Here is a 27,898-nt window from a genome sequence, read left to right on the forward strand (position 1 = left end):
ACTGTCAAAAAAAAAGGGGCCGAATACAGTAATAATTTAAATGTGATGTTTTACTAATTTTTGCCATTCTTAAAAGATAGCATAGCTATAGCGCAACATTTGGTATGTTTAAAAAAAATCCTGTCACTGACATAAAAAGGGTGGTGACAAATGACATCTTTTAACTGTTGTGTAAAATTAATTCTTGGCATTTTCAATGGATTGTTTAGGTTATCATTTTTTACCGTTTTAATAAACAGTCGGAATTCATTTTAAACGAGAAGTCGGGTACATTATAAACGCTAGGTGGCAGTATTTAGCTTTACACTCCTGATCTGAAACATTTCATGGAATTCCAGCTTTTATGATTAGGGCGGAAACTTTATGTGAAAACGAAAGTATCTTGGAGAAGAAAATCGCATCTTCCACTTGTCCCAGGTTTTATTATTTTTGGTAAACGGAATTATGAAGTTTCTTTACTTCTGATTTTATTTTTGCCATTTGGACGTTCAGCGGTGTCTCTTACGGTCTTTTAAACAGACGGCCACTCGAGGTAAAAAGACTTTCTTTTCGACTTTCGGGGGGTGCGGACCCGTTATGAAAGGCCTTAACGTGGAGTCACACCGACGGACCCCGAGAGGCCGTTACTTTTTTTAAGGTTTTTTTTCATGCCGGTGTTTCGGTCCGCTTATCGATCTACATTTACATTTCGTTACTTGTCTGATACTTTTGTTAGATTAACATTTTTTAATTCCTTGGGACTAGGGTGTTGTACCGTGTTAGCCATTATGAATGTAGCGAGAAGGTGCCATTTTGCTTTACTTCTCGCTTAATTCTGTGGGTAAATTCAAAGGCAGATTTGAACACTTGGGATATCATTGGTTACGTTTCGTTTTATTAACCCGATTGAATCAAAGGCAGATGAAGCGACGAGCTCAGGGCCACAGAATGTCAGACGGTGTTAGCAGATACATTTGCACCCACAGCCTCACGGTTTTTAGTCCCAAGCCGTCACCACTACGCCATTCTTCCTGTCTGCCCCTTTTTCCTTGTTGCTCCACGGTTGTGTCCTGTGAAGTGTTATACTGTGCTGTACATCTCGACATAGCTGTGTGTTCTTTCTCTTTACTCAGGTGAGACTCTGGGTGGACTCGTCAAACTTGGCACACTGACAGGTACCCCACCCTGCACTGGACGAACTGCGGTGCTCAGCGGCATCTGAGGTGAGTAAATCGTCGTGTCACCTTTTAAGTACCCTGTAAACCCGAATAAGTCAGTAAAACTCAAAAATGAGCAATACGTCACCACAAAATAATAATAAAGTTAAATAACTTAAAATGATAAGTTTTCAGACCTACTTTATTGAGTAAATGAGTTGTGCCATTTAACGGAGGTTAAATTTCTGCATATTTATATTCAAATATTTTTGTAATATACGTAATAATTTAAAAATGTATTCTCCAATAAAATTAAGTCAATGTAACTTAAAAGGTTTAGGTTTAACACATAGCCTATTTCATGTTATCTAAACACATGGTTTATTAGTTGTAATTAAAACTATTCATTACATAAAATTCAGGCAGGCACAACTGTCAGTCAAAAGTTTTATTTGAACTTCATTTACTTTAACATTAATAAAATACCATAATAAAAATACAAAACATGAGCAAGGCTGGACTACCACATACACTGAAAAAAGTATAACCTCCATTCAACTTAAAATAATTAAGGTAATGATTCACACTTAATATTTTCAATCTGAGCCAATATAATTAACTTTATCTTATTAAACCCACAATTTTTAAGTTGAGGCAAATCATTTAGAGTGATTGGGTGTAATTCACGTCTTTTATACTGAAGTAAATCTATTTTTTAAGTTGTTACAATTTAAAATGGTTTATTGACCTAACCTGGTTAATGGTTTAGGTTTATTGACCTAACCTGTTTTTATGCTATTAGAAACATTATGAACATAACACATTCCAATGCTGTACTTTTTACATTTAAAAATCTAGTGCAAATACACAAGCATTTTTCAGTGTAAATCTTAAATATACACCAAAAATTATTAAACGTTTCTACAGCTTTCTTGAAAGTGTGTTTTATTACGAGTTCTTGTACTTAAAATTAACAGTTGAGAAACAGGGATACTTACCAGAAATCCTCCGTTATTAAAGTCTGCTGCTGAAAATGACCAGGGGCCTCATGTATAACGCTGTGCGTAGAACTCTCACTATAACATGGCGTAACCACAAAAGTGGGAATGTGCGTACACACAGAAAAATCCGGATGCAGGAATCTGTGCGTATGGAAACTTTCACGCTTTTCCACTACATAAATCCCGATCAGCGTGAGAAGTAACGCACGTGCACGCGCCTTCTGTCCCGCCCCAACTCCTCCCAGAATTATGCCTCTTTGAATATGCAAATCGATATAAATAGCCTTCTGTGAAAAGACAATGGGAAAAGCACAAGGGAAAATATAAGTATTTCAGCGAATACCAAGTGGAGGCAAAGGAAAAACGTAATATTTGTTGGTTTAAACAGTGGTATAATCAACAAAAGGAAGCTGATCGAGTGACAGTGTGTCGGAGAAACTCGAAAGCTCAAGTTCACAAAGTCGCACAGTGCCCGAAATAAAAAAGAAGTCACATATCAAAGTTGCCGTGAAAAGGCAAGTCGTAGCCCACCGTCTGAGTGTCATATGAAAGTTTATTAGGTTACAAACAATAAAAATAGGCACACAGTGGGAAAAAAGCATGAAATGTCAACTTTAATCTCGAAATTTCCACTTTAATCATGTAGTTTATTTTGCCATTAAAGTAGAACATCATAAACTTCATCTTAAAATCGTTTAATTTACTAGTTTCTCAAATCCCATTGTAACTAAAGTAGCACATTAAATGCTTTGTTTTGTATTCGATCTTCTTTGTGCTCTACATGTGTGTGAATCACTACCTGCTTCTTAAATGGGCTTTCTCTTTCTCCGACAGGACACATAATCCATTACATTCGTAATATTACAGCTCTCTGAATAATTAAAATACTGAGATGTATATGTGATATCTTGTTCATGATGATAGGAATGAAAGCATGTTATTAAACACGGGAACACAATGGCACAGTGCTTGTTCATGTCTCACGCAAGAGGCTTGCTGCGCCATGCGCGACCTTCGATGAAATAATTTATTACAGAAGTACTGTCTTTTTCAAATGTACTAACCTCCAATTCCTGTCCTTACTTTTCTTTCTCCAAATACCCAATCGCCACACAATCAACTCTGTATTTAAGGAACATTGAAATATCTTCGTAGTACATGTTTAATTATTCTATCCATCTATCCTTCCAGTGTCACGTCAGCACCAGCAAGAATACAACGCAATGCAGGAACAATCCCTGAACTAGCTAGCGCTGCGGCACCGTGTCCTCACATGTTTAATTATTAACAATATAGATTATTTAAATGAAGTTAAAGTTTTATCTGTATAATATAATCAAGGTATTTTGCTGCATTTCATCTTAAAAATGATATCGTCATCATATGTAAATACACGCTTTATAAAGTGGCGCAGGTTGTGCAATATTACAACTGTAGTGTAAGTTTATAGTGAGGTAATTGTACTTATAAGTACAAACAGTTCTACAAGGAGCACTTGATGGACTGATTGAGTGCGTTTAGAGTTCTTGGGATGAAACTGTTTCTAAACCGCAAAGTCCGTACAGGAAAGTCTCTGAAGCATTTTGCCATGGCTCAGGCAGCGTCCGCTTCATGCTGTATACCGATAATACTCTTTCCGATCAGCTGCTGCTGTGATTCCCCACTCAGATACAGTGATATAAATACTCCGAGTGGTGCAGTGAGAGTAATATGGAAAAAGATGATCTGCTGTGGCAACCCTTAACGGGAGCAGCTGAAAGAACAAGATGCAGTGAGCGTAACAACGCTAAAGCAGTTATGGTATTTGGAATACTATGGCTATTCCCTGGACCATTATATTGCTGCAGGTTAATTACAATCAGAGGCATTACACTAATAAACAATATGCAGTTAATTTCAGCATATTTATAAAGCCGCGTCAGGAATGTGGATCCAAGAAAGAAAGGGTGACCACACAGGAACAGTTGCACTGCTTTGACGCTGGGTGCCGCCAGTCTGCAAAACCAAGCAGAGAAATTGCGTACGCCAGGGTATGAGGTATTTGGAAATGTGCGTGGCTTTTCGCCAAGTTTAGGTTTTATACATCGCGATTTGAGCGCGGAAACATTCATACGCAACATTTCTGTGCGTTTATACATGAGGCCCCAGACCTGTATAGCCACGTCCACTCCACTCAGGAAAGTGTTCTTCTTTCTTGACAGTTGGAAAGCCAGCACACTGGAAAGTTCAACCGGAAGTAAATACAAACGGCCCTCACAGCACACGAACAACCTAAAATATTAGGTTAACTGAAATAGGATTTTTATGTTTATTCCCTCCACCATAACTTACTTTGGTACAAACATTTTTTTTTACTTTGATTGAGATCTGAAACCAAATATTTCAAGCTACAACACTAAATAACTAATCTTAAGTTGCTTGAAAGGGAAAATTTACGTTGAATGAACAACATCAATGTTATACTTTTTTCAGTGTACACAGACATAAAAGAGGTTACATAAAGTAACATATAACCTTCTTTATATTTTAACCCTTTCTAACAAAAAGCAGTTCTACTTCTTCTGTGCATCAGGGGCAGATCAGACGATCAGCATGAGAGGACTTCGGAGTTCCTGTGTGTGCAGTTATGTTACAGATTAACAATTTACAGAGTGAAGACACATTTAATACTCGCACATCTCATTTAAGAATGTTGGATTTGAAATGGTCAATCAAGTTAAAAAACTGTAAAATGACACCAGCAAAGGACAAGTCAACAGGCAGCAATTAAGTACCATTTGTTATTTGTAAAGCTTAATAGAAATTGTTACATTAGGTCCTATGATAATGATTAGGAGCTTATTACATTCTACCAAGTGGAAGAAAAGGTTTGGAACAAAAGTGAGCTCAGTACACTGAAAAACTACTGCATTGTGACTCAATAGCTTACATGTCAAAGTAAGTGCCAACAGTGCAATACAGTAATCCCTCCTCGATCGCGGGGGTTGCGTTCCAGAACCCCCCGCGAAAGGTGAAAATCCGCGAAGTAGAAACCATATGTTTATATGGTTATTTTTATATTGTCATGCTTGGGTCACAGATTTGCACAGAAACACAGGAGGTTGTAGAGAGACAGGAACGTTATTCAAACACTGCAAACAAACATTTGTCTCTTTTTCAAAAGTTTAAACTGTGCTCCATGACAAGACAGAGATGACAGTTCCGTCTCACAATTAAAAGAATGCAAACACATCTTCCTCTTCAAAGGAGTGCGCGTCAGGAGCAGAGAATGTCAGAGAGAGAGAGAGAAAAAAGCAAACAGTCAAAAATCAATAGGGCTGTTTGGCTTTTAAGTATGCGAAGCACCATGCGGGAAGCCATATGCAAGTCCAGCAAAGAAGGGAGCACTGTGAAGGTAATCTTTCAGCGTTTTTTGAGGAGCGGCCGTGTCCTCTAGGGGTGCAAACAGCCCCCGTGCTCACAATATATTTGAGGAGTTTTATTCAATACATAATACGCGCTGTGGTTGGGTAGCTTCTCAGCCATCTGCCAATAGCGTCCCTTGTATGAAATCAACTGGGCAAACCAACTGAGGAACCGTGTACCAAAATTAAAGGACCCATTGTCCGCAGAAATCTGCGAACCAGCAAAAAATCCGCGATATATATTTAAATATGCTTACATATAAAATCCGCGATAGAGTGAAGCCGTGAAAGTCGAAGCGCGATATAGCGAGGGATTACTGTATTTCAAGGATAGACGGCAATATTTATTTATTTATTTTTACACTTTCTCTGATAAGTTTCTACATATATAATATAATTTCATTCTTCAGAGTCTGCAGTCTGGGTGACACTTTGCCATCTTCCAAACCAAGCGGAAACTTTTGAAAGAATTCAGAAGTGTTTGTCAGCCCTTTGAGATAACTAAGATGTAGTGTGTGTGTGTGAGATTGAACATAACCACAAAGGCATCGACAGATCTAAGAAGGGTCATTACAACTTCAATTTCAATAACAACCAAGCCCTTTTCAGACTGGTAGTGAATTAGACTGTTGGTGTTGTCACTGATGGCTGTCATAAGGGCCAGAGGTGCATTGGTAAGCTCTGCCTTATCAATATTCTGAAAGAAATGAAAATGCAACCCTCTCACAATCAATAACTTGAAAGAATACACAATCACAAACATGACATTTAATGTCTAGGAGGTGTGATGGAAGATTGGTTATAAACTTCTATGTTTTTACCAATCCAGACGAGTCCTGTCGCAGAGCCATATGAAGTGCATGGAGAACAGTGGAATGTTTTGTGTGTCTATCATGTAATTCCTAAGGAGAAATGAATTGTAGTTAGAATTGCAGTTTATTGTATAAATTGTGTACAATGAACACCAGCTAAGATTGTCTAAGTTGAAAGTATAACAAAGTACACTAAACTCAATAAGAATTGGGTAGTTTTGGTTTTTCTTTCAAACTGCATCCAAAATATGGTGACTAAACCAAAACAACAAGCCCTGTGTTGTAATACAAACTGTGAGTTCACTGAGATATTCCACCATTAGTAGCAGCAAATCAAGGTGTGATCAATGCTGTAACCCTGAAATATCCAAAGCATTCTGTGGGCCAGGAAATGCACATGTAGTGAGATACAGTAAAGAGACAAGCAGCCAGTGATTTAGCACTTCACTCAAATTGAACAGCCTTCCAAACAGTAACTAAGGACAGACATACAAGTCTGCTAATTCCAAAGCTCAGATTTCACTGCTGTAACTTTGAAATTGATAGTGTAGTACCTGAGAGTCAAGGACTTTCAAGATGCCAGCCTAAGATTCTGAAATCTTTCCAGTTTTGGATGCCTTCTGCCTAAATAAGGTCATTAAGTGTGTGATGTGATGATCGAGTTCTTCACTGAGTTTGTCACGCAGGTTCTGGTTTGTGATTCGCTGGAATTCTGCATCCACCCAAATAAACAGTAATATAGTAGCACTATATATCATCCATCCATTATCCAACCCACTGTAACCTAATTACAGGGTCACGGGGATCTGCTGGAGCCAATCCAAGCCAACACAGGGCGCAAGTCAGGAAACAAACCCTGGGCAGGGCGCCAGCCCACAGCAGGGTGCGCACACACACACACACACACAGAGCACACACTAGGGACAATTTAGAATCGCCAATGCACCTAACCTGCATGTCTTTGGACTGTGGGAGGAAACCGGAGTGCCCGGAGGAAACCCATGCAGACACGGGGAGAACATGCAAACTCCACGCAGGGAGGACCCGAGAAGCGAACCCGGGTCTCCTAACTGCGAGGCAGCAGTGCTACCCACTGCACCACCGTGCCACCCTCACATCAATCAGCAACTTAATAATGGAGAAGGGATGGTCACAGTCTAACAGAACAATGCACTTGAAACCTTTTATTGAGAACAAGGGGGTTTTATTAAATCTGATAGCACAATCAAAAGTTATGATTGATTCAGTGGGTGAAGGGGGGACTGGTGGCTTTTAATGAATTGAAAAGTTTGTCAAACCTACTGACAAAAATAGAAGTTACGCACCATCAGTTACACCTGTCAGCCTAAGCTAACAAACCCCGTATTTCACTTGCTTGTCTTCTACTGTTGCAGCTGCACATTTCAGTAAAGTTAAGTTCCTCTTTCATCTTCTCCCTCCTGACTTTTCTGTTTCTTAACACAGTCCTGTGCCCCTACTTGTATAAACCTTCGTCAACATAAACTGATAAGACAATTCTGAGACCCCAGCAGCACTGAAGATGGCGCTGACTGGTGTGGCTGGCCGTCTGCTCGTCTCTCTAGTCTACGTTTTAACTTTATTTTTATGTTTTAGTTTATCCCAACTGCCACTGTCCTATGATCGTGAGTCTTTACTAAACATATTTTCTGGCTTGCTTTCCTCTCAATTTTCATCTCCTGGTTGGATTTTTTGTGAACCTCCACCTTTGTTTTATTCATCTGCTGACTTCTTCACCTGGACGCCGGTGTTCACCTGTATCAGTGAATTGAATGCCCCTCGGAGATGCAAACGCACACGCCGCCGTCGTGGGAAAAGAGCCGGAATTGCTGTTAAACAACGCCGACTCAAGTCCCAGAGCTTTGATTTCCGATGCCTGCGAGTCGTCTATGATACATCTTCTCCTGCTCAGGACTCCATCACTGGTTCATGGCCGCTGGACACCGGATTTAATTTCTCCATTTCAAGACAGCATCACTTTTCCTCTGCCTGCCATTGAGTAGTTAACGCTGCTAATCTTCACACGCTCACCCGTGCTCATCCTGCAGCGAGCTCTTCATCTATCAAGGCTGCTCTCTTGAACGTGAGATCAGTGTCTAATAAAACTTTTATTCTGCAAGACTTTATTACCTCAAATAATCTGGATTTCTTCTTCATCACTGAGACTTGGATTTTACATGGTGACTCTTCTTGTTTTACTGACATGACTCCATCAGGTTATTCATTTTTAAACTCTCCTCGCCTGACTCGTCGGGTCGGGTGTCATTGCCACTATTTTTAAAAGTATGTTCTTGTGTCGGAGCCTTACAAGGGGTCCGTTTAGCAGCTTTGAACTTCAACTTTTCGAAGTGTGCAGCTCCCCTTCTCTACTGTTTGCCGTGGTTTATAGACCTCCTGTAATTAATGATACTTTCAACTCTGAATTCTCTGATCTCTTGGCTGATATCACCCTCTCTCATGATAAAGTTTTTATTGTTGGTGATTTCAACATACACGTTTGTTGTCAATCGAAACCTTTTGGTCAATGACTTCTTATCACTTTTGAACTCATTTGATTTTATACAGCATATTAATACACCAACCCACTCTCTTGGTCACACCCTCGATCTCGTTCTTACTTGTGATATTTCAGTGAATAATATTGATTTATGTGATGTTTCTTTTACTGATCATTTTTCTATAATGATGGATCTGAATATTACTGTTGATGTCCCAACTAATAGCTGTCCCCCACGCTGCTCGCGCTTTTTAAATTCTTCTATTATATCTGATTTTAAAACCATTTTCTCTAGTCTTTATGTGCATGACCAAAATAATGGTATTGATGATTCTGTCGTAAAATTTAATTCTTCCTGTAAAACGATTTTAGATTCAATTGCTCCGCCCAAGATACGCAGTAATTAGGGTAGACCTGCTCCCTGGCTAAATGAAAATACACGATCACTGTGCTGCGCCTGTTGAAATGCTGAACGGCGTTGGAAAAAAGATGTACTGACTGTCTCTAAACAGATTTTTAGGACTTCTCTTTTCAAGTTCCAGGCTGAAGTTAAAATAACGAAACAAAACTTCTTTGCCGATTTAGTATCCTGTCATTCAAAGAATCCTAGGGTCTTATTTAATTCAATTAATGCGGCCATTCACCCTCACTCTGCAATGGGATCAAATAGCATTGTTCATTCATGTGACCAGGTCTATCATTCTTTGTCAGCAAAATCGACAATGCCGTGGCATTGTTCAAACGGGCTATGAACTTTACACTGTTAATCATGACATTGTCTTAGAATCCTTTGATCTAGTCTCACTTTCACAGCTAAAAAGAACTATTGACACTCTTAAACCAGCCCCCAGTCCTCTCGATATTGTACCACCACGTCTCTTAGTGGAAGCCTTTGATGTGTTGGGCCCACCCTTATTAGCCATCATCAATGATTCTATTAGTTCGGGAGTTGTGCCCTCATTTTTTAAACATGCTGCAGTCCGTCCCCATCTAAAAAAAGGCAGAATTAGATCCTGGAGTTTTAGCCAATTTTCGTCCAATTTCCCAACTGCTATTTCTGGCTAAAATTCTAGAAAGAATTATTTATAATCAATTGGTTGATCACCTTGACTCCAATAATTTATTTGAGATCTACTAATCTGGCTTTAGGCATTATCATAGTGTTGAAAAGACACTCCTGAAAATGTTCAACGACATCTCTCTTATTACTGACTCAGGTGATGCGGCAGTCCTTCTCCTCCTTGACCTGTCCGCTGCCTTTGACACTATTGACCATGAGATATTGCTGTTGCGGCTTGAACATCTTGTTGGGCTTAAAGGGGCTGCTCTTAACTGGTTCAGGTCATATTTAACTGGTAGACATTTTTCAGTGACTTTTAATTCCACTTCTTCATCTACTGCTCCTCTTAAATATGGTTTTCCTCAGGGATCCATTTTGGGTCCTATCTTATTCTCCATATACTTTCTCCCTATTGGAGCAATTTTTAGGAAATTTAACATTTCTTTTCACTGCTATGCGGAAGATACTCAGGTTTATATTCCTGTCTGCAACTCTGCAACAAATCAACTCCACAACTGTCTGTCTAAACTAAGTCTCTGGATGGCTAATAATTTTCTTGATCTACATCAAAATAAAACGGAGGTGCTTATAGTGGGTCCATCAGCTAAAGCCCAAATTGGTCTTGGACTTCTCAGCTCTTTCTCTGTCTTTTCCAAACCTCAAGTCTGCAGTCTTGGTGTTACCTTTGATAGTAACCTCTCTTTTGAGAAACAAGTAAATTCTGTAGTGAAGAGTTGCTTTTTCCAACTTCGTCTATTACGTAAGATCAAGCCTTTTTCATCTTCTAGGGATCTTGAGATAGCTACTCATGTGTTTATTTTTTCTCGCCTCAACTACTGCAACTCGCTGTACAGTGATCCCTCACTATATCGCGCTTCGCCTTTCGCAGCTTCACTCTATCGCGGATTTTATATGTAAGCATATTTAAATATATATCGCGGATTTTTTGCTGGTTCGCTAATTTCTGAAGACAATGGGTCTTTTAATTTCTGGTACATGCTTCCTCAGTTGGTTTGCCCAGTTGATTTCATACAAGGGACGCTATTGGCAGATGGCTGAGAAGCTACCCAAATTACTTTTCTCTGTCTCTCTTGCACTGACTTTCTCTGATCCTGACGTAGGGGGTGTGAGCAGGGGGGCTGTTCGCACACCTAGACAATACGGACGCTCGTCGAAAAATGCTGAAAGATTATCTTCACATTGCTACCTTCTGTGTGCAGCTGCTTCGTGAAGCGACATGCTGCACGGTGCTTCGCATACTTAAAAGCTCAAAGGGCACGTATTGATTTTTGACTTTGTTTTTCTCTCTCTCTCTATCTCTCTCTCTCTCTTTCTCTGCTCCTGACGGAGGGGGTGTGAGCTGCTGCTTTCAACAGCTTTGTACCGGCGGTGCTTCGCATACTTAAAAGCCAAACAACCCTATTGATTTGTTTGCTTTCCTCTCTCTCCTGACGCGCACTCCTTTGAAGAGGAAGATATGTTTGCATTCTTTTAATTGTGAGACAGAACTGTCATCTCTGTCTTGTCATGGAGCACAGTTTAAACTTTTGAAAAAGAGACAAATGTTTGTTTGCAGTGTTTCAATAACGTTCCTGTCTCTCTACAACCTCCTGTGTTTCTGCGCAAATCTGTGACCCAAGCATGACAATATAAAAATAACCATATAAACATATGGTTTCTACGTCGCGGATTTTCTTATTTCGCGGGTGGCTCTGGAACGCAACCCCCACGATGGAGGAGGGATTACTGTATTCGGGGATTAACAAATCCTTGATACACAGGTTACAATTGGTCCGAAATGCTGCCGCTCGCTTTCTGGTTGGGGCAAGAAAGTATGACTCTGTTTCTTCTATTTTAGCTTCTTTACACTGGCTGCCTGTCAGTTTTCGAATTGATTTTAAAATCTTGCTGCTAGTTTTTAAATCTTTACATGGGCTTGCTCCAGCATATTTATCTGAACTGTGTGTTTTACATCAGCCATCTAGAGTGCTTAGATCTTCTGGTCAGCTGTCTTTGGTTGTCCCTCGTACCAAGTGTAAAACCAAGGGGGACAGACAGGGCTTTTACAGCTGCTGCTCCTCGCCTGTGGAACTCTTTACCTCATCATATAAAGGAGTCGTCTACAATTGAACTGTTTAAAACAAGAATAAAGACTCATTTCTATTCACTTGCATTCCGTGACCTTCAGTAATACTGATGGTTTCCTCTTTGTGATTATATTACATTACTTCTATTTTTTATGTATTTTATTTTATGTTCATATATTTTATTTCTGTTTATGTTTTATGTTAATTTATTCTATTATTGTAAAGCACTTTGGCCACAGCATTACTATGTTGTTTTAAATGTGCTATATAAATAAATTGACATTGACATTGACACAGTATGTTTAATTCAAGTAGTGAATACTGCTGACCCACAACTGTGTAAGATGGTCTTCTTGTTTCAGCCCCTGTCGGACCTTCACTCCACTCCCAAGATTGTTTCACATCTGATAATTTGAAATGTAGAGCAGTGAGTTACTGTCAGCATGCTATGAACTGTCTAACTTTACATAAACCATAACATAAAGCTTGTTCTAAAATGACATTCAAGTGTCTTTTGACATAAGTGATGAAGTTTAATGAAGTTGATTCCTGTACTTTTCACAGAGAAAAAGAAAAAGCTGTTGTTTACTGGAACATCTCAATGGATGTGAAACAGGAGAGCTGTGACATGGACACAAATATCATGGAGAAAACTGTAAATATTAAGGAGGAGGACCGTCAGTGGGAGTCCATCTACCTTAAACAGGAAAGTCTGAGCATCAAGGAGGAGATCAGTGAACTGCAGTCAGTGGGCATTAAAGAAGAACCTGAAGAGAAGTCTGTCAGTATTGAGACACATAACCATACAAATCTGGACAGTGTAAAAGAAGACAACCTTCATGATGGGTGTCAAGATGGAGTGGTGACCAGGTTAGACTCTTCTCAAAGCAGACAATGTTCATCTCCAGAGCCTTCTATCAAAGTGAAGTCTGAATCATTAGAGTCTGAACCAAAGAGGGATGAGGGAACTACATCTGTTAGAACTCAGAAAAATAAGCGACCTCCTACAAAGAAGCCTGGAAAAAGTAAGTGTAAAATAAAAATATGTAAGATTTAGGGTTGGAGTTTATGAGCTTAAGAGGTTGGGTCTTGTGATTTTAATGAGAAACTTAGAAATAGAGTGAAAATACTTTATTTTATTGTGTATTTAAATGTAGTTTGAGATTTCATCTATTGTCATGTAAGGTTTAGCAATTTGCTATTCTTCCATTATAGTGACTTTATGCAAAAGTCCTCAGCATGTCCTCAATAAAGAGTGTTACACAAATGTCCAAGAGCAAGACAAAGGTAGTGATCCCTCTGGAATTTCCTGGGTATCCATATTAATTCCTTTTAACAATGTGGTCCGATCTTCAACTAAGTTCTGATTACAGACAGCCTCAGTTGTCCTAAGCTAATAACTCACAAACAATTGGACGACTTCTTGTCAGTCCTGAACACATCGTTTAAACATTCACAGTCCACTCCGTGACCCTCCTATCTATACAGACTGGTTGACCCTTCATTAACAGTAATGACCTCCACAAAACTTTTTGTAGCTACTGAACAGCAATGAATTTTAACCAATTCCTTCATCCAAACCTTTTCAGTTCCTTCATCCCTGAGAGCTCTATTCTGATGAGTTCTCTTTAAGTCAGGCCACAGCATCTCGTGTCTCTTATTGGCCATTCCAGAACACTAGTTACCGTATGTTTAACCCTTTCTGTTTTTGATTTCTTCCTGTGTTTTGGCTCATTGTCCTGTGTCATCACTCAACTTTTGTTAAGCTTCTACTATCCTGGTATTTTTCTGTCAGATTTCTTGATAATATTTTCAATTCAATAACAGTTGATCGTGTCAAGTGTTCCAGGCCACGAAGAAACAAACAGGCCAAACCATGATGCTCCTTTCATCTTGATGATTTAGTATCAATGTGCGCTTTTGTCTTACTTCCAAACATGGTGTTGCATGTTTTGACCAAAGACTTCAACTTTTGTCTCATTCATTCACATAACATTGTCTGTTTTGGAACATCAAGATGATCTTTTACAAGTTTCAAGATGTGCAGTGATGGGTTAGCTAAATTGCATTGATTTCCTTGGTGTTGTCCTTCTGTAAACAACATTCTTATGCTTTTCTCCACATGGACACATGGACAGAGACTTTCTCAAGTCCCATAGCTTTCTGCACACCCTTTGCTCTGCCTGTCTGGGTTCCTCTGCTTTCATGCTGTGATCTTTGTAGGCTGCCCTTTCCAGTAGTGAGTTTTCTCCATTTTTGTAGACAGTATGGCTTTCTATGCGTTGACGGCCACCCAGGTCTTCCGAAATTCTTTTATCACATTTGCCAGCTTTACACATCTCTGCAGTTCTTCTAAGGTTCTTGTGACATCCTTTCAGAAGTTTCTGGATGAAACATCAAACTTTTGGATTACACATTGAAGCACTGGATTGGAGAAACAACTTAGACTGACATGCTGACATCATTCTTTTATTATGAACTGAAAAAGTCTGTGTGTTCTGTGCTACTCTGTGCTACTTCTGTGTGAGTGTGCATTAAATATGACTTTTACTCCTAAACACTTTGGGTTTTTTGGTAGCTATTAAAGATCAGAGAAGCAGTTTAATTTTTAACATTTTTTTCTATTTAAAAGAGTGTTTTTGTTTTGTTTTGTTATCCACACAACAGCAGGTGTTACTCCAGTCTTACTCCAACCTTTCGGTTTGTGGTGCAGATTGTGGAGAAAGCTTTTGTAGTAGCCGGCAAGTCAGTGTCATAGCAATAAACAGGCAAAAGTAATTGGAATTTCTTAGCAGAAAGAAGTTAAACATTTTACATATAATGCAGGATGGATTCAAAGTAATTAATAAAATAAAAAAAAAATAAAAATATATATATATCCATTCATCCATTTTCCAACCCGCTGAATCCAAACACAGGGTCACGGGGGTCTGCTGGAGTCAATCCCAGCCAACACAGGGCACAAGGCAGGAACCAATCCCAGGCAGGGTGCCAATCCACCGCAGGACACACACAAACACACCCACACACCAAGCACACACTAGGGCCAATTTAGAATCGCCAATCCATCTAACCTACATGTCTTTGGACTGTGAGAGAAAACCAGAGCGCCCGGAGGAAATCCATGCAGACAAGTGGAGAACATGCAAACTCCACGCAGGGAGGACCCAGGAAGCAAACCTGGGTCTCCTAACTACCACTACCACTGCGCCACTACCACAGTATATGTATATATATAGATATAGATATAGATATAGATAGATAGATATAGATATACAGTACTGTGCAAAAGTTTTAGGCAGGTGTGAAAAAATGCTGTAAACAAAGAATGCTTTCAGAAATATAAATAATGATTGTTTATTGTGATCAATTTACAAAGTGCAAAGTGAGTGAACAAAAGAAAAATCTAAATCAAATCAATATTTGGTGTTACTACCTTTTGCCTTCAAACCAGCATCAATTCTTATAGGTCCACTTGCACAAAGTCAGGCATTTTGTAGGATTCTAGTCAGGTGTCTGATCAACCAATTCTACCAGACAGGTGCTAATGATCATCAATGTCACACGTAGGTTGAAACACAGTCATTAACTGAAACAGAAACAGCTGTGTAGGAGGCTTAAAACTGGGTGAGGAACAGCCAAACTCTGCTACCAAGGTGAGGTTATGGAAGACAGTTTCATGTCATGGTAAGATTGAGCACAGCAACAAGACACAAGGTAGTTCTACTGCATCAGCAAGGTCTCTCCCAGACAAAGATTTCAAAGCAGACTGGGGTTTCAAGATGTGCTGTTCAAGCTCTTTTGAAGAAGCCCAAAGAAACGGGCAACGTTGAGGATCGTAGACACAGTGCTCGGCCAAGGAAACTTAGTGCAGCAGATGAAAGATACATCAAGCTTATTACCCTTCGAAATTGGAAGATGTCCAGCAGTGCTATCAGCTCAGAACTGGCAGAAACCAGTGGGACCCAGGTACACCCATCTACTGTCCGGAGAAGTCTAGCCAGAAGTGGTCTTCATGGAAGAATTGCAGCCAAAATGCCATACCTCCGACATGGAAACAAGGCCAAGCGACTCAAGTATGCACGAAAACATAGGAACTGGGGTGCAGAAAAATGGAAGCAGGTGCTCTGGACTGATGAGTCAAAATTTGAAATATTTGGCTGTAGCAGAAGGCAGTTTGTTCGTCGAAGGGCTGGAGAGCGGTACAATAATGAGTGTCTGCAGGCAACAGTGAAGCATGGTGGAGGTTCCTTGAACATTTGGGCTGCATTTCTGCAAATGGAGTTGGAGATTTGGTCAGGATTAATGGTGTTCTCAATGCTGAGAAATACAGGCAGATACTTATCCATCATGCAATACCATCAGGGAGGCGTATGATTGGCCCCAAATTTATTCTGCAGCAAGACAACGACCCCAAAAATATAGCCAAAGTCATTAAGAACTATCTTCAGCGTAATGAAGAACAAGAAGTCCTGGAAATGATGGTATGGCCCTCACAGAGCCCTGATCTCAACATCATCGAGTGTGTCTGGGATTACATGAAGAGACAGAAGGATGTGAGGAAGCCTACATTCACAGAATATCTGTGGTTAGTTCTCCAAGATGTTTGGAACAACCTACCAGCCAAGTTCCTTCAAAAACTGTGTGCAAGTGTACCTAGAAGAATTGATGCTGTTTTGAAGGCAAAGGGTGGTCACACCAAATATTAATTTGATTTAGATTTCTCTTTTGTTCATTCACTGTATTTTGTTGATTGATGAAAATAAATGATTAAACACTTCCATTTTTGAAAGCATTCTTTGTTTACAGCATTATTTCACACCTGCCTAAAACATTTGCACAGTACTATATATATACTATATACAGATGTTTGCCGACTTGTTACCCTTCCACAAGCGTTACCTGATAGATGACCAACCAGATATCAGACTGTGTTCAGACCTATTCATGGAATACTCTTATCTACACCCTTTAGTAAGCGAACGTCTGAGACTTTGCTTTGGACACTGACAACCTAGGTTTGATCCTCGCAAGGGGATGTAAAAGTGCGTATGCATGACGAGCCCCAGTCAGGGTGAAACATGTGTTGTGTACTCTGTGCATTACTTGGAAGATATCATTATATATATCTATATATATAAAATCCCTATGTGTGTCCAGGTGTCCGTGTGTGGGTGTCTTCTGATGAAGTGCGCATGCGCAGGGTACGGTGCGTTGCACGATATTACTGTCAGAGAAAGTTAGAGGCGTTTTACAGAAATACAAACCAGTATTATTGCGAGAGGAAATTAAGGGTACACAATACAGTGACGCATATTACAGCCACATACAAGCCAGTATTACTGTCAGAGGAGATTAAAGGCATATTACCGACTTGCACGCCTGTATTACCGCCAGAGAAAATTAAAGGTATATTACGGACGTACACGCCAGCGGACGTACAAGACGGTATCCTTCAATAAGTGCGCGCACAAAAAGGCGAGCCTCAAAAGGGCGACCTCAATTGGGCGCAGTGAATAAAGGCGCACGTAAATAAAGATCTGCACCTGTTGCTCTTCACATATTCCAGAGCCATTTGAACTAAATTATCTACGAACGCCTTTATTCGCCGCACTCAATTAAGGTCGCACTTTTGAAGCTCACCTTTTTGTGCGTGCCCTTATTGAATAGAGCCGTACAAGACAGTATTACTGTCACAGAAAATTAGACACACAATACACGGCGGCAGCCCACAAAGAACGGTCAGCTCAGCAAGTAAACATCAACAAAAGAAAGGCTGAAAGAAAGAAAAATACGACCAACAAAAAGAATGAGGTCAAAGTCCCTTGCCATTTAATATAGACTGTTCCTATTAATGTTTATGCACTACTGTTCTAGCGCCCGTTATTGTAACGGACTAAATGACTAGTATATATATATATATATATATATATATATCATATATATATAAAAGCCTACGGTGACTGACTGACTAATAGATCAATGCACGGCCTAAACTGCTGGAGCTTGAAACATGAAATTTGAACAGTAGATACCTTTTCTGATGTAGGCACGCACTAAGAAGGGATTTTCCAAAAATATACAGACTTTTCAATACATAAAAATATGTATTTTAAGTATATGTATATGTATATATAAGTATATGTATTTTTATATGTATTTTTATTTAAGTGCTTAAGAAGCACTTAAATAAATACGTGCTTCTACATTAAAACATTTTAATTTTTGTCTTTTTAACATGCACACCAATTGTGTAATTATTGTGTAATTATAAGCTACTATGAACTGTAACAAAATAATAGTCGTACCATTCGAACTGCGCACACACCATCACTGCTGAGTATATTAACAGCAGCACAGCGCCGGCCGCTTCATTCTAAATGCGACATTTGTCTGTCTAGGGAACACCTCTGTGCGTTCGATATTACTTTCGGTTCTATCTTCTAATTTGTAAAACTGTACTTTTCAAAAGAATATTTTCCTTTTAAATTACTTATTAAATAGATTTCCTTATCATATCACAATAGATATCACAAATAGATATTCCTATTCATTTATTCTATTTGATATCCTCATAAATATAATATTTTTAGCATTTCAACGTCCTTTCTCTCAGATCACACATGCTTTTAAAAATATCTTATTACAGCTACTATTTGGTCCCACAAATATGATTTATTTCACTCTCACACAAAGGCTGACAAAATTTTGAATATTAGTGGGAAAATGATACTTCTTGCTGTCGTTCCCATTATTGGAGTCTGTCTTTTTTAATGTACAGTACCCAGTAAATGGTAATGGAAGTACGTAAGCAAATCATTAGGTATGCAGTAAACAATTGAGTGGAGTTTTCAATTATGTCTCATGACAGCAATGGTGACAACTACTTCACATCAACTGAATAGTACGCCGATATGTTGCAGCCTTCTTCTCTTGGTGGTCTATGTGAGCTAGAAGCTGCAGGGCGACTATTTGATTTTTCCCTTTATGTTTATCGTAATGGCATTCTTTATGTTAAATCAGGTGTTGTAGGTGTTTAAGAAACGAGAAGGATCAGATTGGCAAGCTTTGATGGGATGACTCGCCAGTTCTCATTAATTTTTTTGTAAAATTTCCAATTTCTGTTTAAACAAAGGATAATGACTTTGTAAGGCTCTCACTTTGTTAACTTAACTCCTCTGTATAAGAAAGGGGTCTCTGGCCATTAGACTCACAGTATATCAAGTCAACTCATGTACTCCTAATTTAAGAAACAGAATAATGCAATTTGTTGATAAACACAAGGATTATAGAACTATGATAACTGATTGTTTGTTGACACAGAAGAAAGGACGCAGACAGACGAGACATAGAAGCATGTCACATAAGAGACAGTTTCCGTACTTACTATTTAGAGTTCTAATTTGTCTTGGCTCAGATAAACAGTTTTACGATACCAGGGCTTTAAAGATGATTTCTGATGTTATGTGGAGTTGTTGTTCCACATTCAAGCGGAGGACTTTTCTCTCTTCAGAGTGCCCTCTTTTTCTTTGCTATCTGTTCCTTTGTTCATGATGTGCTGTGATTCTGTCCTTCTCAACTCACTGTTAGGCACTTTGCTATTCCCTCTGCACCTCTCTGGCACAAGAGGGTAGGTACTGAAGTTCCCATCTTGTAATAATGGCTCTTTTTAAGTCTGGCCAGACTGCTCAGTGACTAGAACAGAGGTTGGGAAATAATGGCTCTTACAGTCAGTTCAGGGCATCCATGTCCAAGACTCTATGGAGAGGAGCTTCTAGATAAAAGAAAGTCTGTGAACTGTTTGCTCTGCACAGTGTGGAGCAAATTGTCAGCTTTCAGACCAAAAAGAGAAAGCATTGTCTGCTTTTTGGTTCCCCAGAGAGAACATATCTTCAGTCTAAACTCCACCAAAAGAGACAGAAGAGGTGAATGCAGCTCCATTTAAATGAGGGTGTAGCCACTGGTGATTGGATTAAAGCCCCTTCTAGTTGCAAATCCAGGGCCTACTTATAGGCTCGTTATTTTTTCCATCACAAACAGGCAGGTTCAGATGAATGTCAATTTGGGTGTTGTTTTGTTTGAAGGACACTCTGAAAAGCTGTCACCTCAACTCTGATTTGCACCTTTGTGTTTAGATGAAGTACTGAGCTGATAACTGGTATGAGCTGCGGTTCAGCCATTCATTCAGGATTACAGGGTGAGAGGTGCAGCTGACTTTCTGCATCCTTTTTAAATCTGCTGTCTTAACAGGTCTTGTGTGCCACTAAAAATCCTGTTAAAATGGCGATGGCCACGTTGACCTGCACAGTCATGGAGTATCTGGTGTTGTGACATAAACACTTGATGTGTGGCCTGTGCAGCTCCCCCTCCTAGGCCTGGTGAGGCAGGTGGTCTGTGTGTCTCAGTGTCTGGAGATTTGTGCTGCTGACCAGGACTATAAAGTGTAATTGTGACATTGGTGACCAGTATTTTGATTATTTAAATTGTGCTTATTTGTGATGAGCAAGACAGTATTTTTCAAAGTTTTGTAGAAAAAAAAATGCTATAAATTAGTTTCAGTCTCTTACAACTTATTCTTGTCTCTTATTTTAAAATACTAGCACAGTGAAATGTCAGCCAGTCAGTCATTACCCAACCCGCTATATCCTAACACAGGGTCACGGGGGTCTGCTGGAGCCAATCACAGCCAACACAGGAACAAAAACAGGGCATGGCGCCAGCCTACCGCAGGACACACACACACACACACACACACACACACACACACACACACACACACACACACATATTAAGCACACATTAGGGACAATTTCGGATCGCCAAAGCAAGTAATCTTTATGTCTTTGGACTGTGGGAGGAAACCCAAGCAGACACGGGGAGAACATGCAAACTCCATGCAGGGAAGCGAATCCAGGTCTCCTAACTGCGAGGCAGCAGTGCTACCACTGCGCCAGCATGCAATGTTCATTTAGTAAATTGTGCCCAATGGTGAAATGTTAATTCCTTGTGTTTTGATCACATCATGTATTTAGTACTCCCCGTTCACTGGATACGCTAGGCCTTACATCCATCTATTGCAGACAAAGATCAATCCTTGAATGGCCCTCACGCTCGTCTTGATCCATTCACGCAACATGTAGAGATTGAATTCCCTAACAGCAAGGCATGTACAGTGGCATACAAATGTTTGGGTACCCTGGGCAAAATTTCTGTTCCTGTGACCAGCTAAGTAAGTAAAAGATGACCTGATTTTCAAAAGGCATAAAGTTGAAGTTAACAAATTTCTTTAATATTTTAAGCAAGATTACTTTTTTATTTCCATCACTTAACTTTTTTAAATAATGAAAAGGTAAAAGGGCATGAAGGAGAAGTGTGGGCACCTGCATGGTCCTTACTTAGTAACACCCCATTTGGCACAAATCACAGCCAGTAAACACTTTTTTGGCCCGCTAAGAGTCTTTCAGTTCTTATTTGGGGGTTTTCACCCACTCATATTTACAAAAGGCTTCTGGTTCTGTGAGATTCTTGGGCCGTCTTGCATGCTTTGCTCTTTTGAGTTCTATCCACTGTGAAGTCCAGGGTGTGTACAGACACCCTAACTCGACACAGACAGGCAGGACAGAAGTTTCTCCACACTGCACACCTTTATTTACAGGTGAGAAGAGCTTTCTTTGCTCCTCACAAGAGCACAATGTCTACAACACCAAGTACAGTCCTTTTCACCTCCACTCCTCCTCAAAGGCTTCATCCTTCTTCCTCCCTACTCTGGAAATTGAGTAGTGGTGAATGGCCCGTTTTATAGGGCACCCAGAATGACTCCAGGAGACCAATGACCTTCTTCTTATTTGGTGGAAGTGCTGCTAAACATGGCCCTATAAACATCCAAGCACCTCCTGGCGGTGGCAATGGGCCCAGCAAGGTTGAGCTTCCATGCTGCAAACCTGTGGCCCCATTGCAAGCCAAGGGGTCTGCCCACTATTGGTCTGGGGTAAACAGTTTCTGGAATAAGCCCTCTCCCCCTTTTTTTCTGTGCTGAAGGCTTCCCTGCTGTGAATGGGCCCGGCCATCTGTCCCACCACAGATTGTCATTAATGTTCAGATCAAGGGACTGAGAGAGCCATGACAAAACCTTAAGCTTGGGCGTCTTGAGGTAGTCCATTGTGAATTCTGAGGTGTAGTTCTGATCATTATCCTTTTGTAGAAGCCATACTCTTTTCATTTTTAGCTTTTATAGATGGTGTGATGTTTGATTCAGAATGTTCCAGTATTTAATTGAATCCATTCTTCCCTCTACTAGTGAAAATTCCCCAGTGCTCCTGGCTTCAATACAAGCCTGAAACGTGATTGATCTGCTCACATGCTTAACAGTCAGAGATGTTTTCTTGTCATGGAATTCTGTGCCCTTCTCCAAACAAACCTTTGCACATTATGGCCAAAAGTTCTTTTTTGACTTCATCAGTTCACATGGATTGGTTCCAAAATGCATCAGGCATGTTTAGATGTTCATCTGCAACCTTTGAATTTTGTGGTGAGGAAACAGGACATTTTTCTTTTTGATGGCTCTTTCTTGAAGGTCATATTTGTGGTGGTGTCGCTGCACAGTAGAACAGTGTATCACCAACTCCAGAGTCTGACTATAAAAGACCAACAGGAAGCTTTAAGACACAGGGGTTTAAATTTGCCATTCTAGCAATGCTATGAGCAGATGTCTTGGAAAGTTGTCCTGGTTTTCCAGATCTCAACTTGATTTCCACCATTGCTGTTAACTGCCATATCTTAACAACATGACAAACTGAGGAAGTGTCTACTTGAAAACTCTTTCGCATCTTCTATAGTCTTTTTCTGCTTTGTGACTATTAATTATTTTATTCCTCAGAGTGCTCAGCAGCTGCTTAGAGGAGCCCATGGCTGCTGATTGCTGGGACAAGCTGTGAGGAGTCTGAGGTTTTGTACAGCTTTGAATTTTGCATCACCTGGCCATTCCTAATGATGATTGTAAACAAGCCAAAGCCATAAGGAGCGAATTAAAGTCTGACATGTCGGGAAAAAGTTATCTTAGACCTCCAAGCACTTGGGGTGCACAGACATTTAAGGGGAACTCCTTCCTTTTTTCACTCTACAAATCAAAAATAAGACACAAATCTAGTTTTAAATGCATAAAAAATGTTTTACCTTTAACTTTATGGCTTTTGGAGATCAATTCATCTTCTATTGACTTAACTTTTCACAGTAACAGTTATTTTGATCAGGGGGTCCCCACACATTTGCATGTCACTGTGTATGAAATGTCATGAAAGTGTTCATCTTGGCAATGCTACGTTTGAAAAGGATCATCTACTTGGCAGAGAATATCATGGAAAAAAATGACAAATTAAATGACGGAACCCTAAACTTTCTACTATAGAAAATGGTGGTGTATCTAAAATGATAAATTGCTATTATCTTTGATGCAAACTCTGATTTGTTTTGTCCTGTTCTGATTATATTTCTGGATCTTTTCAAACAGTGCTATTATTGACAGCTAAGACACATTTGTTTCCTGAGCGGTTTTCTTGGTTTTGCTGCATTGTTGAAAGTTGATGTGCTCAGTTGTGTGTTGTACCTACAAGTTTCTCATCAAATTAGTTGCAGTAAATGTCTTTGCTTTAAATACACCACAACTAACAACTAATTTTTTCATTTTAAACTTCACAAATAACATTCTTATCACTATTCAGATACTTTAAGATATTTCCAAACAGAAGTTATTTTCATCACCAGTTTCCACTCTCTGCACTCTGTCAGTTGTACGCATGTCCTCAGATTAACAAATTCCATGTCATGAAATCGGTAGACCAGTCAACCAACTACAAGCCGATTTCACAATAAACAGCAATAACTGAAGAATTTTAATTCAAGACTGATTAATTTGTGTAACACTACTGTTTAGTTCAGTTATATTAATTCTTTTTAGTGCTCTTCATTGAGTGCAGGCTTGGACTGCTTGATGTTTGCAGCCATAACAGAGATAATAATTCCTTATATGAACACACACATTGGATCAAATAGACAGTAAGACCTGGCAAATTTTAGCTTACTCAACATAAATAACTCCTGACAGTAGATACTGTAAACATTATAATGGTGAATATAAATGTCACTGGCGTGTCACAAAGGTTACCAGTCCTGGTGTCACCTGCCACTCCCCTATAGAGCTGAAACACTAACAGCTACGCTCTTCCTCAGTTTTCTCATCTTCTAATTTTTCTCTGAGTTCACAGCAGCTTCTGTAGGCCTGTGCACTGAGGCGTCACTCATCCATTGTGCTATTTTGCTTTGGTGAATGAAAGAAGACATTTTGTTGTTTGTTTTGGTGTTAAGTGGTTTTAGTTTAAGTGTGGATAAATGTCAGGACACATTCTAATTATTGAAAGTGCCTTTTTCATGCTTGGCATGACATTCTGTTTTATATTGAACTCTCCGTAATGGCTGAGACACAGAAACATTTTTCTTGCATTTACTCCTTTAATCCACCATTTAAAATTACAAATTAAATAATTCAGATGTAATTAAAGTACACATTACTGATTTTCATTTAAGGGGATTTGCAAAGATTTCAGTCACACCTTGTAGAAATGACAGCACTTTATCTGAATCGTCCTCCCATTTCAGGGCACCGTAATGTTTGGGACAATTGGTGTCACAGGTGTTTGTGATTCCTCAGGTGTGTTTCATTGCTTTAGTCTTGCATGAGGACAAGAGCTGTGCAAAGGAAAGTCAAAGAAGCCATTGTGAAGCCTGAAAATAATAATGAAATCATTAGAGACATCGGAAAACCTTAAGATTACCCAATTCAACTGTCTGGAATATAAATAAGAAGAATGAATGCACTGGTGAGCTCAGTAATCACTAAGGGACTTGTAGGCCAAGTAAGACCACCACTGCTGAAGACAGAAGACATTGCTGCAGATTTAAGTTTGGTCATGACTTGCATACCCTGATGGTAATGATATTGCATGCATCTCAGAAGCATCTTAAGTATTCCATCTCATGCAGATGGCATTATGTGGCTCAGGGTGACTGAGAGACTCCTCACGAGTCAGGCAGTTCACACTGAAAAGCAGCCATCGCCGAATAACCCACAGCTGTTAAGACCTGTAAGAGAACTGAGATTGTGTGATTTCTGTGTGAAGGTCTCTGTAATGAAGGCACATGTTCAGCACACACTTCAAAGAGGATGACAGTAGGGAGTCTAAATCAGCTTTAAATTCAGTCATCATCATGAGCCAAAATGTCATTGTGATATATCAAAACTCACTTCTTGAGTAGCCTGTTAAACATCAGAATGTGAAATGCGCAATGAAATGAGAATTTCTTTTCAGTTCATCGTTTTTCCACCTGGAGTTGCTAAAATGCAAACACAAATAAAGTCTGCATTGGACTTTCAAATGCTCAGAACTTGAGGTAACTTTAAGCCAATTTAAATGCCAAGTTCTAGTTTTATAAATCCTAACTTTTGCATAAGAAACACTTTTCATATACGTTGCTGAGCATAAGGTAGTTTCATACATGTGGTGATTAGTTGTAATAGAGAATGTAAAATTAACAAATTAAGTGTGATTTCCAAGTACAACAAAAGTTTTTTTAATTGCTTATGCTGATCAAAGGTTGTTTCTAATTTCAGCCATCATGTATTTAATTTGAGTTAATGTTGATAATAAGGCAGCAAATTGAAAATAAGCACACTTTTTTTTTTCCTTTTTGATTTATATTTTACACAGGAAACAAAGATCACTGCAGTGTGGAATGTGGCAAAGAATTCTCTAACAGGAGTGCTCTTCAGAGACACACGAGAGTTCACACTGGAGAGAAGCCATATTGCTGTAATGAATGTGGTAAACAGTTTTCACGTATAAACAATCTGAAGTACCACACAAGAGTTCACACTGGAGAGAAGCCATATTGCTGTAATGAATGTGGTAAACAGTTTTCACATATTAACAGTCTGAAGTGCCACACTAGAGTTCACACTGGAGAGAAGCCATATTGCTGTAATGAATGTGGCAAACAGTTTTCACATAGTAACAGTCTGAAGTACCACATAAGAGTTCACACTGGAGAGAAGCCATATTGCTGTAATGAATGTGGTAAACAGTTTTCACATATAAACAGTCTGAAGGACCACACTAGAGTTCACACTGGAGAGAAACCATATTGCTGTAATGAATGTGGTAAACAGTTTTCACATATAAACAATCTTAAATACCACACAAGAGTTCACACTGGAGAAAAGCCATATTACTGTAATGAATGTGGCAAACAGTTTTCACATATTAACAGTCTGAAGTGCCACATTAGAGTTCACACTGGAGAGAAGTCATATTGCTGTAATGAATGTGGAAAACAGTTTTCACATATTAACAGTCTGAAGTACCACATAAGAGTTCACACTGGAGAGAAGCCACATTGCTGTAATGAATGTGGTAAACAGTTTTCACATATAAACAGTCTGAAGGACCACACTAGAGTTCACACTGGAGAGAAACCATATTGCTGTAATGAATGTGGTAAACAGTTTTCACATATAAACAGTCTGAAAGACCACACTAGAGTTCACACTGGAGAGAAGCCATATTGCTGTAATGAATGTGGTAAACAGTTTTCATATATAAAAGGTCTGAAGTGCCACACTAGAGTTCACACTGGAGAGAAGCCATATTGCTGTAATGAATGTGGTAAACAGTTTTCACATATAAAGAGTCTGAAGTACCACACAAGAGTTCACACTGGAGAGAAGCCATATTGCTGTAATGAATGTGGCAAACAGTTCACACAAATGAGCGATCTTCAGAGCCACACTAGAATTCACACTGGAGAGAAGCTGTATTGCTGTAATGAATGTGGCAAACAGTTTACACAAATGGGCAATCTTCAGACACACACTAGAGTTCACACTGGAGAGAAGCCGTATTGCTGTAATGAATGTGGCAAACAGTTTTCACAGATGGGCCAACTTCAGAGACACACTAGAGTTCACAACAGAATTAGAACAGTAACAGTTCAAAAATCAGTCCAGAAAAACTAGAACCCTTCACGACTCTAGAGTGAGGTTCAGTCCTGTCCTGAAAAATAAGCAAAATAAACTATTGTTGAGAAATTAATCTCGAAGTAAAGCCATATTGCTGTTTGGAATGTGGCAAACAAGTCTGTCAGAGGAGTTCTCTTCAGAGACGCACCGGAATTCACACCGGAGAGAAGTACAACTGAACTGTCCTGACTAAAGATTGAGGTTCACTCCTGCCTGGACAGTAAGCACATGTAACTGACTGAATCCATCCTAAGTGGTGTTGTGTCGAAAACAAACCAACACGGAGGATAATCAGAAATTTATATCCTTTTTCCCTTTCCAGAAACAAAATAAAGAACAGGATGTCATACAAACAGCTTCTGTCCAATGCTTATTAAATAATAAACCAAATCAATTAGTAATAACTACGGGGCTCTGCCCCCTGCTCGCTTCGCTCGCCAACCCCTGGTGTTGGGTAACGCGAAATTGTTTGATGTATGCATGAGATACATTAGAGTGTAAAGGTGTAGATGATGCATATAGGAAGTAAAGAACGTATTGTATGGTAAATCACAAAGATTTATTGGAATATCTCTTTGTATACAATATTTGCAGTAAAGATGGTTTGTTGTCCTTGAAGGAGTTTTCCTTGGTTTGGAGTATTTATAACTTTAACTTTAATGTCAGATGAACACCGAACTCATGAGAAGGCTACATAAAGTTGTCCATGTCCAAATACGCACTCAGAGAGGTATATGCCAAATTTGTCCATGGTCTGTGCTTGGGATTTGTTGATTGTCATGGCAAATGCAGGTTTAATGGGAAATTGGCGTCGCC

At 39.4% G+C, this 27,898-nt stretch overlaps 2 protein-coding genes across 3 annotated transcripts in view; both read left to right on the forward strand.

Annotated features, from left to right (window-relative positions):
- LOC114668454 (zinc finger protein 883-like) overlaps window positions 1-27,416 on the forward strand; it is a 492,666-nt gene extending 465,250 nt beyond the window's left edge. For both annotated transcript variants that reach the window (XM_028824215.2, XM_051925225.1), the window contains one exon: window positions 27,104-27,416. The gene's annotated coding sequence lies outside the window, so the exon portion shown is untranslated. The remainder of the gene's footprint in view (window positions 1-27,103) is intronic.
- LOC127529921 (zinc finger protein 239-like) lies at window positions 12,542-27,105 on the forward strand. Its single transcript, XM_051935225.1, has 3 exons — window positions 12,542-12,885; window positions 26,335-26,585; window positions 26,670-27,105. Exons 1-3 carry the CDS (start codon window positions 12,542-12,544, stop codon window positions 27,077-27,079), a joined length of 1,005 nt encoding a protein of 334 aa, XP_051791185.1. The 3' UTR covers window positions 27,080-27,105.
- Window positions 27,417-27,898: the final 482 nt, after the last annotated feature.

Source organism: Erpetoichthys calabaricus, chromosome 1 (assembly GCF_900747795.2).
Source record: "Erpetoichthys calabaricus chromosome 1, fErpCal1.3, whole genome shotgun sequence".
Taxonomy (NCBI): Eukaryota; Metazoa; Chordata; class Cladistia; order Polypteriformes; family Polypteridae; genus Erpetoichthys; species Erpetoichthys calabaricus.